At 41.3% G+C, this 15858-nt stretch overlaps 1 protein-coding gene across 15 annotated transcripts in view; it reads left to right on the forward strand.

The window, feature by feature from the left end:
- Positions 1-15858, forward strand: part of NFIA (nuclear factor I A) — a 249013-nt gene that overhangs the window by 193753 nt on the left and 39402 nt on the right. For 9 of the 15 annotated variants that reach the window (XM_051625243.1, XM_051625237.1, XM_051625236.1 and 6 more), the window contains one exon: positions 3499-3627. The exons of the other annotated variants lie outside the window; for them this stretch is intronic. In XM_051625243.1, the coding sequence (XP_051481203.1) occupies positions 3499-3627 (129 nt within the window). The remainder of the gene's footprint in view (positions 1-3498; positions 3628-15858) is intronic. 15 annotated transcript variants of the gene reach the window in all.

Genomic DNA, 15858 nt, shown 5'->3' on the forward strand with positions numbered 1-15858 from the left:
ACATGGGTGCCAAAAATTAAACACCTAATTCCGTATTTAGTCATTTATCTTAGTTCCTGCCTCACAGTTGTTAATAGTCACCATGCTATCTCAGAGGTGGCCTGATTTTCATAGTCACCAGGCACCTACAACCCTAACTCAAGTGCTGAGACATCTTACCTAAAAGTGAGACCTGTAGTATCAGATTTCAGTTCTTCTGGGTGATTAAATCTGAGTCCCGCTCTTGCTCTCCGCTCCCAAAAGGAGCTTTGGTAGAATGACCAGCACTGTAACATATGGCTCCGCAAAGGGGGAAAAAAGAAAGTGAGTATTAGAAATGGATGGACTAAAGAATACGCAGGATATATCAGGCACATTAACCAAACATATGGTGCTAAATGAGATATTTTTTTAAAATTGCAAAAAAATTGACATTCCTGGCAGTCTCAAGGATAATGTGACATGGCTGTGATAAATTTAGAAGAATGGGACATATTTTGGCTTGTTCTTGGAAACCTTTTTCTTGCATGCCGACTGTGTTTCTTCTTTTATTAACCCATTCAAAGAATGTTTGAATTTTGCTGCTAGAACACCATGCTAGTGCAACATAAAATGTGAATGATGCTAATTGCTTTGCACTGCCTAACTTTCTGTCATACCCTCCCCTCTTAAAGGACAAAACATGCTTTGGAAATGAGCTGGCAAGCTCATCTCATTCTTTCTCTTGGTCAATATTAAGTGATGTAATTAAGCTCCTGTTTACATATTCTTCTGAACTAGGAAGCAGCCATTTTTTTTTCTTGAGTTCTGATGGATATGATCACTCAAAATAAAATGTGTCATTACAAACTTCAAACAAAATAAAAACATGGTAGAGTTGGACTGTTCCAAACCAATACATTTCAAAATACCCTGAAATAAATAAAAAAACACGAACAGAGTAGTGATAATGATGGCAGTCACAACGATGATAACAAACATAACCAAAACAGGAACCAATTATCAGTGCTTCCGTTTGCCTTTCTACTCAATTTTACAAGATAATGTTACATTAAAATCTGTATTCTCGCATGAAAACAGCTGCCCCGACCTTACAAAATCCATCTCTATATGAACTTGACACTGCTCAGCATTGCCACGGGGCAAGGTCATTCATCAGCTTTGTTGTAGCTCCTCAAGTCCCAGTGTTTGGACATAGTCACACAAACTTGCTACAGCTTTAAACCATATTCCACTGCTCTCTCTGCCCCTTCCCCCCCTACCACGGTTTAGATGAGTCAAGCAGGGGTTTTAGCACAGGGATAAAATAATAGCTTGTTCACTTGCTCTGAAGCTTTCTTCTCTGTCCCACAACCCTGAAGAGAATATGCATCTAGAGGATGTGGGGAGAGCAGGGAGTTCACGAGCCAGCTGAACCATTCTGTGCAAGAGACTTAGAGAACTTACTCCTCCCATGACCTCGGCTGCTTGCCCGGGGTGCAGGTAGTCCTGTCCCCTCCTGGGTGTCTGCTCACAAGCAGGTGTATTTTACTGTGATAATCCCTGTGCATAAATAGTTGCTTCTTCTGTCCATGAGACTTTGGGTTGGAGCCTGCTAGGTTAAACCTCTCCTGGGGCAATTCTGGCCCCTTCCACAGCCCAGCACAGAGGAGATGTACCCCTGGCCTTGCTCCCAGCAACGTTAGTTCCTCTACCCCTCCCCAAGCACAAATACTGCCCTTGACCTTTGACTTGGTGTTTAGGGCTGGAGTTGACACTCATTTGGTGCTTCCATCCCCAGTTGCTCTATCATAAAGAAATCTGTGTCAGCAGCACCTTTACTTAACTTTTGAGTATCCTTTGTCCCAAATATGGACACTCAGACGCAGAGCATCAACTAAGTTACATCCCAACATGCCGTTTAAGCAGAAATCCAGCAGGCTGCAGTGCAATATTCCAGTCTCCTCTTACCCCTGACCTGAACCAACTCCTTTTGCTTTTGTCCCTACTCCAATGTCTTAAGACCAATATGAAAAAAAAAAAAAAAAAAAAAAGAAAACCCAGTATCTTTCTTGCACAATCACCTGTCAATTCAGATCTTTTATTTTAAAAAAAGATTTACTATGTAACCTTTCTTGATATCAGAAAAAGCCACCATAACAGCAAATCCTTGTAGCAAACAGTTTTGAGACAGAAAGCTGCAAGTACAACCCTGGAATTCTAACCACTCCCTTACTTTATTTAACTTTCTGAAATACAAACTGCAAAACCTCACTGAAACCATTAAGACCCCAGCAGTGCAGCATATAAAGTACAATAAGGCTCCTGCATATTGCAATCAACATCCCAGGGACTATAAAACTAGTCTTATTAAACATAAAGTTAATAATATTGTCCAGAGATAATATTGTCCAGGCCTCTCTTTACTTTTTAACAATTAAATTCTATAAAATACAGAGCTGGAAAGAAGGTTGAATGACTTTGCGAGTGGAAGTTCCAACATTTTGCCTTTTTGCACCTGAAACCTCAACAATTTTGCACCTTTGTTTTGCTGTGTCCCTACGGAGATGCAAAATGTCTGATCTACTGGGTATGTGCAGATAACCAGAACACCCCTAAGCCTCCAGAACTACAAAAATACAGAGAATAATACAGCCACGCATACATATTCTTCACCTCTATGCTGTAATATTATTTTATCCAAGCATAAAGTATATGCAGAAAAGGCTTGGATTTTAAGAGCCTATTGTAATGGATTCATTCCACTGATTTCTGTGGTGCCACAGGCCTGATATGATATCACTGGAGTTATTCTTACAGAGTTCCACAAACTGGTCATGTTAGATTCCACCATTTCTGCCTGTCCACGGGAGAGGTTTCACCCGATGGCAACTGAATTCTGATTTTCATTGGAAGCCTTTGATATAGTTCAAGGGCATAATAACAACTCTGAAATAATTCCAGTGTGGCTTCTAATATCAAGACACAAATACCATTCACCCTTTAAAAAAAAATTTGAAAGCAAAAGGGAACCACATAAATATATTACTTCCAAATACCTTTGAAGTCAAGGGAGTAAGGAGAGGGAGAGTTTGAACTCAGAAAACTTCATTCTCTAGTTGTGCCTTGAGTCGTGCAGCACATTTAAAAGATCCATTTGCAATAATCTACTAAAACAGTGAGTGAAAGACAGAACTCATAAAAAGCCTGTAAAAATCCAAATGCTCCAGCTATTACAGATTTCTAAAAATAAAGCAGAGTAGGTTTCAGTAGCAATAATAAGCTGCATCTTCTTCATATTTCAGAATTTAAAGAAAAACATGGCTGCCTTTTAGTACTCATTGCTCAGAGCAAACCATGGCTGCTTCTGCCTCAAAACAAAAGACCACAAACAAAAGTGAGCTTTCCGCTCGCTGCTGTATTCCGTTTCATTTGTCCTTTAAGTTTATCTAGCTGCTTCTGCACCCACTTTCACAATGCATAGGCTGTCGTTCCATGACCTAGCATTATTAAATTGCACTTATCAATCATTCTTGCCAGGAATGCCATCGCCAACTACATTAAAGAAGTCAGAGAAGTCTGGTTTCAGCAGTCCCTCGCCTTCGCAGACCTCCTCCCTTGGAACGGCTTTCACACAGCACCATCGACCTGTCATTACAGGACCCAGAGGTGAGGCTTAACCCAAGAGCCCCCAGGCAGCTTAAAGGTTGACCACGGCACCCTTGCCACGGACAGTCATCACCACGTGTCAGCCACCCAGTGAGAGGCTGGTCGTGCTTCAGAAGCTTGATAACCTGGAGGTTTTAGGTGCCAAGACCTGCGTTAGGTTGGGCTGTTTGGTAAAGCTCCTGATGACCGTTCAACAGCGCCTAAGGTGGAAACGCTGGTTTCTGGGGGCTTGGGGTTTCGTTTGAAGAGGGTGGGGAAAGGGACAGAAAGCGTTAGAGAGGGTGTCTTCTGCTTGTGTCCATTCAGAACACAGGTTCAGTCTAACTGCTGGAGATAGGGACCCATCACTCACTTCAGATCCAGGCCTGTCTTCCAGTTTGTTTCTGCCAGTCACATAGTGCTGGTGCTCTTGGTATCAGTGTGCTGAAGAACCACCTCGTTAGGGGACTCCGTTGGAGTTGATTCCTGCAGTGCTTTGGCTGGTTTTCTTCACAGTACTCTTCTGGCTGACTTTCCAAGTAAAAGAGATGTCCTCTGGGTCTAGATGTGCTTAGACATTTTTGTTAGAAAGATGCATTTGCATTTAGCCTAGAAAACTACCTGCAATACTCTGTTCACATTGGAAAAGGAACTCACTTGGGCATCATAATATACACAAATGAATGAATCTTCTTACAAACCTCTTTGGAAGATAGAAAAATAGCAATGAATGGCTGTGACATGTCTCTTTCTGCTCTGAATTTTTGTCTCATTTAGGGAAGATTATAAAGGAATTGGTGGAATGGTGAAGCATAAAACGACATATTAGCAATTCATGCTAGAAATTATTTTGCAATGTCTTTTTGGCATTAGTGTGGTTTTACTGAGGGCAGCATAAACCAGGAGGAGCCTCTTTGTCTGCACACTCCAGGTGATGTGGTGTGAAGCAGTGGAATTGCACTAAGTTGAAATGAGGTCAGAATTGCACTTCATGGGTTTCTGTGCTTTGTTAAATCTACTTATTGTGGTTTGATTTGTTGTGGTTAATCCCATAACAATTATTTACTACCCTTAGATGCACACCTATATTCTCAGAAGGTATTTAGGCATCTAAGTTCTATACAGATTTCCCATTAAAATTGAATATGAGTTATCTGGCAAATATATCTTCTTTTAAAAGCCTTGATAATTGGTGGTATAAGTCTGAATAATACCAGTGTCCCATTAACATTGTATTCATTGCGTATCAGCTGACTCTGAATTCCTATCTTTTAGATGTTCAGGCTTTTAGATTTGAGTTGTTGATTTATTAGTTAATAGGCCTTTATTTTGCTATGTTTTACCCCACTTTTTTTTTTTAAGATCATTGAATGCCTTTGTCTGCCCCTGTTTAGACCCCCTGTATTTTGGATTTTTGTGTGGTTAAGAGAGGAAATGTAGCACTGGTGAGGTCTTGTTCAAATCTCATCTGCAGTCTGTTCTCACAAGACTTCTGTGCACTGGGCAATATCCATCAGCTATGTGAGGAGATCATTCAAGGACAGCCAGAATTTGAAAGAGAGAGCAAATACAATTATTACAGTTCCCAAATTTTGTTTGTTTGGAAGGAGATGTCTTGACTAACGCCATAAAGAAGTAACACAGTTTCTAATAATTGTGGCTCCTAACAGGTTAACCAAAACTGTTCTTCTGCAACATCATTTAGAAGCATCTTTTGTTTTATGCTTATTCACAAAGTCTTACAGATTTTCAGGGAAAAAATCCTTCTGAATCCATCCATGGATTCTTTTAAGTGTCATCATCCTGGAAAAATCTTGTTCCAGACTTAGTTCTTTGTTCTTTTTGGACATTGCTCTTCAGTATTCTTCTTCCACAGCACACTGGCTGTGTTTCTGTCTCTTCAGCAACAATCATTCTGTTACTGAAGGGTAATATATTGAGATGGATTATTTCCTGTAAATCCAGCTTTGTTCTATATCCCATTGCCTCCATTTTACTTTAGGACAGTAAGCAGAATAGAGAAGCTTTTCAGGTATCAAAAGTGGCAACATAAAGAGTATAATGCAAGCAAATCAGAGGCTATAATCTTCCAGCAATTCATACCGACCCTTAGTTACTGGTTGTACCTTCCTGCAGGAATGATGGGTGCCATACAGTACCCAGATGGTGCATTCTCTGTGGGTACATCTGCATTATGTAAAGGACCAATGGCAGGGCATTCTGAGGGGTCTTCAGAAAAGTAAGAGCAGGATTTCATCTTCAGTCTGCAGAGATACTTCAGAGCAAGAAAAGTCAGGAGTAAGTAGGTCACCATCAGAGTGAGCTCCTCAGCCAACTGAATGATTACAAGAAGGTTCGATCTCCTTCTGATGTTCATATGTGCAAGTTTATCACTTGGATGTGTGTATGAGATGCATTTGTAAAGCATGATCAAAATAGACAGCAGAGAAGAAGCTCCAGGCTATTCATGGCAGGTGTTGTCATTGACAACCAGTGATTTATAACTTCTCAGGAATATTCCCGAATCTTTCACGTGCTTCCAAACATTCCTTAGAACACAGTGCCCGTCTTATGCCAGGGTATCCCAGGATACCGAGTGCCCTTCCCAGTGATCCCTACAGTGAGTCATTTGGGAAAGAAAACTTGCTTGGAGGAGTAGATCCTTAAGAGGATTTCTCAGCTATAAGGTGCTCCATTCGATGAACCTGTTGGAACACCTGTGTTCTCATGGAATTGCCTGTACCACACCATGTTGTGGAAGGCTGTGCACTCCTTTCCTGTCTGCGTTGGTGCTGCTGCCAGTACTCAACCCTGCTGGGCAGTAGCCAGCGGAGAGGATCTGAGCTGGCTGACCAAAGGACCAGATGTGCAGTGAGTGCTGGCACATGGATGCCAGTGCTTCAGTGACTCCTCAGTAGTTCCAACAGATGGTGGTAAGATCCAAGTTTCTTTGGTGATAAGCTAGCAAAGTGATTCATGGAGCCTCACTTGATGATGGCAGTTTTTTGGGCATGACTCTATGAATGCACCATATGTCTTCTCTGGACCAGCGTGGTTAGGATTCAGTCTCTGGCAGATGGTAAATTGATCACCTATAGGGTGGCTTTATCATCACTATCAGTTTTAGAATTCATTTCAAAGCACGGAAAACACAAGCACTTGCATCTCCTACGCAGCACACTTTTGTTACCTGCAAGTTAGATCATTTGGTGGTCAGCAGAGCTCACCACAGTGCTCCAGTATTACAAAGCCATCACATCTTGCTGGCAACTGACAAAGTTTCCCAGACATTAGCCCACTTGAACTCTTTACCAGACAGTGAAGGATTTAAATACCATGGGCAACAGCAGTATTTACATAAGTGGCTCTAGGTTTCCATGTATTGCTACTAACACTCCAGTGACTTTGTATCTGGAGCTGGCTGAGGTGTTAAATTGACCACGATCTTGTGAACCTGGCTCATACAGCAGCCTGTGCCATAGAGCATTCAAGCATTTCCACAGAACATGACAGCACAGACCCTGCAAGCCAAAGAGCAAGGAAGAAAAGGCAAGGAAAGAAAAAAAAAAAAAACCCACAAGAATGTGGTAATATGTTAGGGAGATAAATTAAGGAGAAACAATTACAAGAAACAAGAAATACAGCACTAAGTACTGTATAAAGTACATGGCCAAGGAAGTGGGTGTGTGAGCAGAAAGAGAAGAAGGGATGAAAGTCAACTAGTGGAGTGATTCCCATTATATTAATTACCTCCATAATAAGCATTGCCATTGAGATTTTTATCAGGATAAGGCCTACCAGGGAAACTCTGCAGGATACTACTCTCTGTTCCTGCCAAAGTGGCAAAAACTTCCTGTCACATATCTGGGAAGATACTGTGCCGTCCTCTATCAAAATTCCCCACAGGGTCACCAAAATACCAGTGCCTGTTTGCTGTCCTGTCAGCCAGCCTCAAGCAAATCAAAGTGACAGTGCCTGCTAACGCACTGTGGAGCTCCACGGTGTAAAAGGACACTCTGAAATAGCCTGTTCCATGCAACCATCCTGGGCTGCTCCTTGGGGCTGGCAGCTGCCAGACTAGTGGGACCTTCTACTTCCCTTTGAATTTTGACAAAAACAATGCAGTGCCAGTTTATCCTGATACAGTCACCTCAGATCAGAGAGGATGGTACTGTGAGTCAGCCAAAATAGGGGAGAGCAACACCACAAGGGTAAGAAAGTCAAGTAAAAACAATAAATAACGCCACTGATCACCAGATCAGGAATGCTCCAGTTTGCAGTGTCAGGGTAGCTGCCTGCGTGGGTGAAGATTTTGATTTTCTCCACTCACTTTGAAATAATCTGATGCTGAAGGAAAAACAGTTTCCTAACAGATGGCCTCAAGGTCAGGGTTTAGTAATTACTAGATACCCTGCCCAAACTGCCATCTACTCCCACATCCCAGGCAGAGGAGGGCAGAGAGGAAGGCTTGCAAACGGTTAAGGCTTCAGCTAAACAAAAGTCAGGAACCGTGTAATTAAAACTCTACCTTTGTTGTATTGTAAAGAGTTAGCCTGTGACATAGGAAATATTTAAAGGAGCAGGCTGTTCAGCTAATTTGTGTGTGAGTGAACTGCTTAGACAGTCCTATCCTAAATTAACTGTAAGGCCACCCACTGAGATTGCCTCATAAAGGCCCATGATTGCTCAGCTTCGTTTTGTATAACCGTTCAATAATTACTAGATAAATGCATAACTAAAAGCTCTATTAGACTAATAATTTGTACTGAGATAGATGTGTGGGACACCATGCTGGGTTAATTTGTCATCCTTGCAGCAAACTTCTAAAGAGGGCTCTTCTGCAGAGGAATTGTGTTAATATGTTGCTCCAGTGAGGACATGTTAGAGCAACAAGATGACTTGGTCGCTTAATCTCGTAAAGAGGCAAAATGCCTGGAGGGTAAAGTGCCAGAAAGAAGAATGGGGGGTGATTAACACAGTGGACCCAGATTTAAACTCATCCTGACAAAAGGAGCTGATCTAACTGAGCAAAAGAATGAAAAAAGGGGTGTTAAAAATACTAAGAGGATTTCATGCATCCCTAAAAAATAATACAAAAATAAAGTGCTGCAGGAGCAAAGTATTTCACCCACCCATTACGCTGATTCTGTGTTCAGATTCTTTGCTCTCTTTGATGCAGCTGTGAAGTTAAACTGTAAGCTTTAAACAGTGCAGTGAACTATAATATTTTTATCTCTGCTTTATGCTAAATTCTTCTAGCTCCAGACACACACAAAAAGTACATTATTGCTTTAAATATGGAACCCATGTTTAAGCATCAGAGCTCTGGATTTTCAACCTCCTCTATTGACAGAACCATAAATCATGTTAAAGTTAAGTGAATTACTGTAGCGTGGAACTATAGCTTTAACAATGTTTATGTAGTATCAGCTTACCATCAACAGAATGAAAGGGGGAAAAAACACTGATATTAGAAATGGGAATGTGGAGTCCTATTAACTTAACAGCAATATATCACTCCAAAGTCACAGATTCCATTACCATGCCCTTTTTAGTATCAAAGCAGAATTATATCATCACACACATAAAGATTGTGGTTTTTAAGAGAATTTACATTTCTATTGTAAACTTATCAACTGCATTTCATTATAAGAAAGACATGATATATTCTCCTACCAGTAGTTTTTAATCTTATTTATGGGAATGCATCATGTGTATTACAAACAACAACAATATGCAAAAGTTGCCAGCATTTGATGTGAAGTGGGAATTGTACAAATAGGTTAAATTAGGGGGTTTTTTAACCTCTGGCTATGGTTTTGGAAGGGAGGAGTGCTTCCTATAGGTATGGGTTTTATTTCTATACCTATACCTATGTAATTGGTTATATAGTATTCTGATCTTCCAAAGGCAGAAGAATTTTGACATGTTTTAAAACAATCTGCTCAAAATAGCTAACTTAACTGGCCCCCTGCCTGTGCCAGAGTCTGGAAGCAGTGATCAGTTCAGCTCTGCAGGTTTTCAAAAGCAGCCTGCAATACTCACTATCCAGAGTACACCATCAAACCCTCTGTCCAAACACAGCTCTACATCTATTTCCTCTTTGCTGGGAGCGCCGTGGGCCTTGGCAAAAAGTCCTTCTGCCTCCCACTTGCTGCTGCTGCTGCAAAATCTCTTACAGAAGGAATATTTCTGAACAAAGGGTCCAGGTGCCTTATACCACTCTTCAGAATAGGAGAAGGGGCTGATAGTCAGCCCTGACTAGGAGATACCAAGGGTCTGTTTTTTCAGCAGTGCTTAGCCAACCACCTGCACTTGTCTTCTGGAGCTGAGAGGTGGACATTCTGCAGTTCAGTCCTTCTGGATGTTCATGAGCAGGAACAGATCCTCCATCTATCATATTTAGGGTATTTGTATATCTGTTGCATTGGTCAGCTATTTATATCATATTTTGAATTTTCATCTATCTTTGCCTATATCCTGTGGAAGTAGGTATCAGTGATACCTACATTTTACCTGTACCAAGAGGGCAAGGCCTGTTTTTTTTCTCCTGCCCCATGATTTGCCTTGTCAGTGCAGATGGTTGTGCAAGACAGGATCACTTTGAATTTGGTAACAGCCATGTTACCAAAAAGCCCCACTATGGGACTTCACCAATTTACTTAAGTTTTCCACTGACCTGAATTCTCTTCAAAGGGTTGGTCCTAGGACTGGTCAGTCCTACCCTCAGCAGCTCAGTATCTAAGAAGAGGCAAGTCTTTGCTAACCTGCATAAGAGATTGCTTTTCGTTTAGCACCCTGAAGTCCATTCCTGACAGGCAGTAAGAAAAATGAGGACTTTCAGAAACCTTTGTAAGAGTTACCAGGATGCAGCTCCCATTGAAATTCACAAGCAGTTAATGAATTCCCTCAGGACCTCTGCAAATCCCATCCCAAGTTTCTTAATTATTTTTTTTTTCCTTGTTTGGGTAACTGCTTTCATCACAAAAATCCATGGGCTTAAAGCTATTGTTTTAGGCTTCCATTCTTTACCTCTTGTATTGTATTATACACAGAAGTGTAAGTTCCTTTCAGCAAATCTGGATTATTGCCAGATCTCCTTATTAAAAAGTCACTCTTCATATTTCCGATAAACACAGCTGTTTCATGGTGTTTGAAAGCATTTCACATCAGCCAGCATGGTGGCTCAGCCAATTAGTACTCTAATATGGTCCATTTTCAGAATAAGTACCTTTGGGGTTCAAAGGGTGGGGTACATCTTGCAGAAGTTGAACTGGCACTGGCATCACTGAAATGCTAGGAGAAAGCTTACAGCACACAGGGAGTTAAAGCAACTTAGAAACCCAAAGTGGAAATATCTAGCAGAACAAACTGTTCTATAACATTTCCAGGGAAATTACTTTAAAAAAAATACTTTCTTAATTGTAATGAAGCCAATTATAATGGCCTCAAAAACAAGCTGATAAAAATGATCCTGTTTCATTATGATTACAATGTTACTATTTCTAGGAAGATTGATCAATGTTTAATGAGCTATTAGTAAACTTAATTATCACTTTATAGTGGAGGTTTCTGAGCACTGTGCCTCAGTGAAGCCAATCCACTGTTGGCCTGGTCTGATGGACCAGTCCTTGTGCCTGTGAAGGTAGAATGGGTTTGATTCTCCAGACTATGACTTCTTTGAACAGACGAGGAGGGCAGGGTGACAGCAGGCTTTTCCTGAGCAGGAGAAGAGCAACACTAAATGATCCTTTCAAAGACTGCAAACAGCTTTAGGAAGAAAGGAATTTCATCCAGTCATCTGGACTTGAAGGGGTTGGCAGGGCATTTTGGAAGAGGAGATGGAAGGTGGATGGATCAATATGTCTCCCCCATATGTTGGGTTCTGCTGTTGGAGAAATCTGTCCGAGCACTGCAGGTGTGACCATGCAGTCCCTCTACATCAGTGAGGGCTCCCAGAGAGAAGGGATCCCATGTGTCTTTGTTAGGACTGCTCCTTTCTTCCAGTAGAAGAGCCTCAGAAGGGTACGAAATATCTGAAGAAAACTACAACCTGTTTCAAATTAACTGATTCTTTAGTATCTGATCACTCAGTTGACTAGAATTCACAATTTTGACCCTTCCTCATTTGCCCAAGACATCTGAAGTGCTTTACCTAATCAACGAATGCAACTTACTTTGTTAGTCACATAGTTTGCTGTTGGCTACTACAAACTGAGAAGGCAAAAGGCAAGGCTGGCCTGCATGATCAGATGTTTGAATTCAGCATTCTGAAAAATCCTCTTAATCATGTGCTGCACAGCACCACAAACCCATAAAACACTAAAAAATCCAGTATAGAACACAACAGCTGTACTGCATAATTACTTGGCCCTATAGCAGGAGTTTGAAGATACTGGTATATCTGTTGCAGGCCACCATATATTATCATCTCATTTTCAATAAAAAGTCTGGGATGTTTTAGATGAGCTTCAATGGAATTAGAATCATGTGTGCTCTGAAACATTTATGCTTGCGTTGAGATGGAAGGGTAATTCCTGCCTCCAACCCCCCTCCCCCCCAAATAATAGATTTAATAACTCCAGATAGTCCAACTATCTATTTCTGCCTCCAGCAGGTAGAACTGAAGTTCTGATCTGGAATGCACACATTTTCATAGGTTGTAGAACTTATATTTTATGTCATTTAGTGAGGTCAATAATAAAATATAAATGTCACCGGCTGAAAGACGCCAAGAGAAATATGGTTTGGCAGCGTGGAGCTGCTTAGGGATACATAAATAATAAGTCAATAAGTAAATAAATAATAGACAAATGCCTGTTTTATCTTCCATTTGAAGACTCAAAGAATTTACAATCACTGATTCAGACTTGTAATATCCCATCAGAAGCACCTAAGTAGTAATAGCTCCTTCATAAACAGAGGAACACTTGCATAACTCTAGGCATGGGTTTCAGAAGCAAGGAATTAATAATTGTTATTAAGCATTGTTGAAAATCATTACTCGAGGGGCTTGTCCATGGTCACTTGCCCCTTTTAGAGGCAAGCAGCAACCTGCTCCACTACCTCACATCCTTTAACTGATGAAAAATGTTTGTGAGGATCCATGTATGTTCTGCACTCAGAAGTTGTTTGAAAGGCCATTTTTGCATACACCAGAGTTGGTGACCACAACACAGGTCTCAGAGAAATGGGTTTGCATCCAAAGTTTGCAGACTTTAGCTCTTCATTCTCCCTCTCTGGTAGAAGGCAGGCACACTTTTAGTGTTGATCAGTTTACTAGTAGTAGATTCTTCTGACGAAACAGCCTTTTCTTTTGCCACTTGAGAAATTTGGGATTTCCGAGTGAGAGAGTGTGGAAACAAACCTTTTGGAGATCCTTACTAAATTTGGTACTTCCTCTGCTAATCCATCTACTCTGAGAAAATGGACCCTACGTGTCAGTGTCTGGCACAGACTGAGGACTGATGCCTATTTGGTCTTGTTCCGTTCCCCCAGTCTTTCCCAGGATCCGCAGAAAGCCCTTAGAGGCTGTGCTGAGGAGTTGGCCAAGACTCTGAAGAGGAACCTCTTTCTCCTTCTTGAAGCACTTTATCTTCCTGAATTATTGTTGATCATATCTGCATTCATTTTTCTTCTCTCTCTCTTTGGGAAGATCACCAACAAATGCTTCCCACTTTGTTTTCTACCCTGACATGCTGAGGCAGTCGAGGCTACAGAGGAAGACCCAATCCTTACATGCCTATGAGTATTTCTGGTAACCATAACATGTCTTTCATAAAGCAAATCAAATGACTAAATGAAGAGCTATGTCTTGGAAAAGCTAAACACAGTCTGGTCTCAGGCCTAGCTTTTAATTTCCACATGTTCCCTCAGTACAATATTTTTTATTCCTTCTTGTTTGATTGAAATAGCATTTCTGTCTCCTTTTCACCCAGTAGAAGAAAGGGAATGAATTTGTTCCCAGATGTGTACAAAGGGACAGTGCAGTTGCATAACAATGTCAAATAGTATTAGCAGAGCTGATTTTTTTCTTAATAAATGTTTTCTAAAATCCCGACCTCTTTTTTAGTTAATTAGATGTTTACCACATAAAATTTCATTTCTCACTTTTATCTTCATCCTTCATCTTTGGTTTGGCATGCAAGGGAAGGGGGAACTATAAAAGGAGATATGAAGGAAGAGAGGAAGAACATGTTTTTTGTCAAAACAAGGACAGAACTGTTGTATGCTAAGGAAAATTTTGTTGTAGTTGGCAAAACGATCACCACCAACTTTTGTTGAACAAATATTCATGGCAAAATATTTTGACAAGCTCTGAAATGACTGTTGCTTCCAGAAGAAGGTGATGATACGTTCATACCTGTAAAGTGGCTATGACGTAAGTGTCATTAAAGCAGTTACACCTCAGGGGCTGGTGTCAGTGAGATCAGAGGCTGACACTTTGGGTGGAATTTGCATGGAGAGACTGGAAGTATCTGCCTCAGGGCTAGTACAGGTGGGGTCCCTTCACTTCCCCTGGTGGTCAGTGAAGTCAAAGGTAGTCTAGTTTTGGATGAGAGGAACGTCTCCTTAGACACAATTAGTACTGTTTGGTTCTCCATTGATTCTAAGATAATGATTTCCATGGTAGACACCCACATTTACTGAGGTGAATCCCACATTATCTCTGCCTTTGGTAGCACACTTCAAAGTTACAGGCTCTCCCAGGAGTCTGGGGACAGGAAAATAGCCTGCATTTCTTCCTTTGAAAATCTGGGTTCTTTATCTAAAGAGTTTTCAAATATCCTGTAATTTAAGATGCAAACTCAGAGCAAAACTATTTGTCTTAAAAGCAACTAAGAAATAATTAACTAGGTTTATAAAAAAATAAGAGATAAGGCCAGATGTGCAGACAGGTTGAGCAGGCTGGGCACACAGGTGTTTGCCTTGGCCATGGAATAACTGTCAGCATTTCCATAACATGGAGTGTGGGATTTGCTGCTGCTTGTCTCCTACTCCCAAGAGCAGCATTGCAGAGCAGGCAGAGCGGTGGGAAGATGCCCACGTGCCATGGAATCTGGCTGTTGTGAGAGAGGCATAGCCTGTGCTGTTAGAAGAGATTCCATGGATATACAGCTGCTTTGATCAGGGATAGGTGAAGGCTGCATGCTGCCTTCTGGTTCTTCACTTCCATGGTGCTTTTCAGTGGTTTTGTCCCATTCAGTACCAGAAGTTGAGCCTGTGTTTCTCTTTCTGTTGTGAATATTTTGAACAGCTTTAAGAGGAGCAGACTGGGAGGACTTGTGGGGTTCACAGAGTTAGTGGAGGGGCTTTTCATGGCAAGGATGAGGGCCTCACTGTTGCCCAGGGAAGTTGTGGATGCCCCCTCGCTGGAAGTGTTGAAGGGCAGGTTGGATGGGGCTTGGAGCAACTTGGGCTGGTGAGAGATGTCCCTGCCCATGCAGGGGAGTTGAAACTAAGGACCCTTCCACCCCAAACCATTGTGTGATTCTGTGATTCATATTCATCCCATATTAGCACCCCACACAAGTGCAGCTCTTCTTTGTGGAGGTGTCAAAGCAGTAATTCCTCTCCAGTTGTTGAGAAAGAAGTCGTGGAGAAGTGCTGCCCAGCCAACCCTTCAGCAGTGTTTGTAGGGTGATCCTGTTGGTTTCCTTGCTGCTATCTCTGAGTACTTGTTTTATCCATATCTTCAAGCTCTGAGTTTGCTAATGTTTTAATAATGCTTAACAAAAAAAAATATTAACAAAGTGTCATATTCTTAAACTGGTGATGATGAAGACTTAAGAAGCAGATTCTAGGGTTTTTTTAGTGAGGCTTTTTCATAACATTCATCATTAAATGAGTGCTCATTTGTACTTGATTTTAGTTAACTTTCCTGCATCTCTCCAATTTTTCCAAAAGTGCCAAAGGCTTTTTTTTTTCCCTCCTGTGTATTTCACTTACTTCAAAGCCAACACATGAGTTTCTATAGGGTGTTACCTCCCTTGCACAGCCTTCATCTAATCGCTTTTGTGTGGTGTACAAGGGCAGTATGTGCACATGGACACCCCTGAAAGATGAGTAGGGTGGCATAAGGGGAGCAACAGGGATGTAGTTATGACTATTTGGTGAGAAATAAGCAATGGTTTACCCATGAGCTTCTGCTCAACCAGATTCATCGGCCATTCTAAAGGAAAAGTGAATTTTTGTTTTAGAGGGGAAAGGGAGAATTCATAGCAGTATGACTGGCAGCAGCTACTACCTCAT

The sequence above is a fragment of the Apus apus genome, chromosome 7 (assembly GCF_020740795.1).
Source record: "Apus apus isolate bApuApu2 chromosome 7, bApuApu2.pri.cur, whole genome shotgun sequence".
Classification (NCBI taxonomy): domain Eukaryota; kingdom Metazoa; phylum Chordata; class Aves; order Apodiformes; family Apodidae; genus Apus; species Apus apus.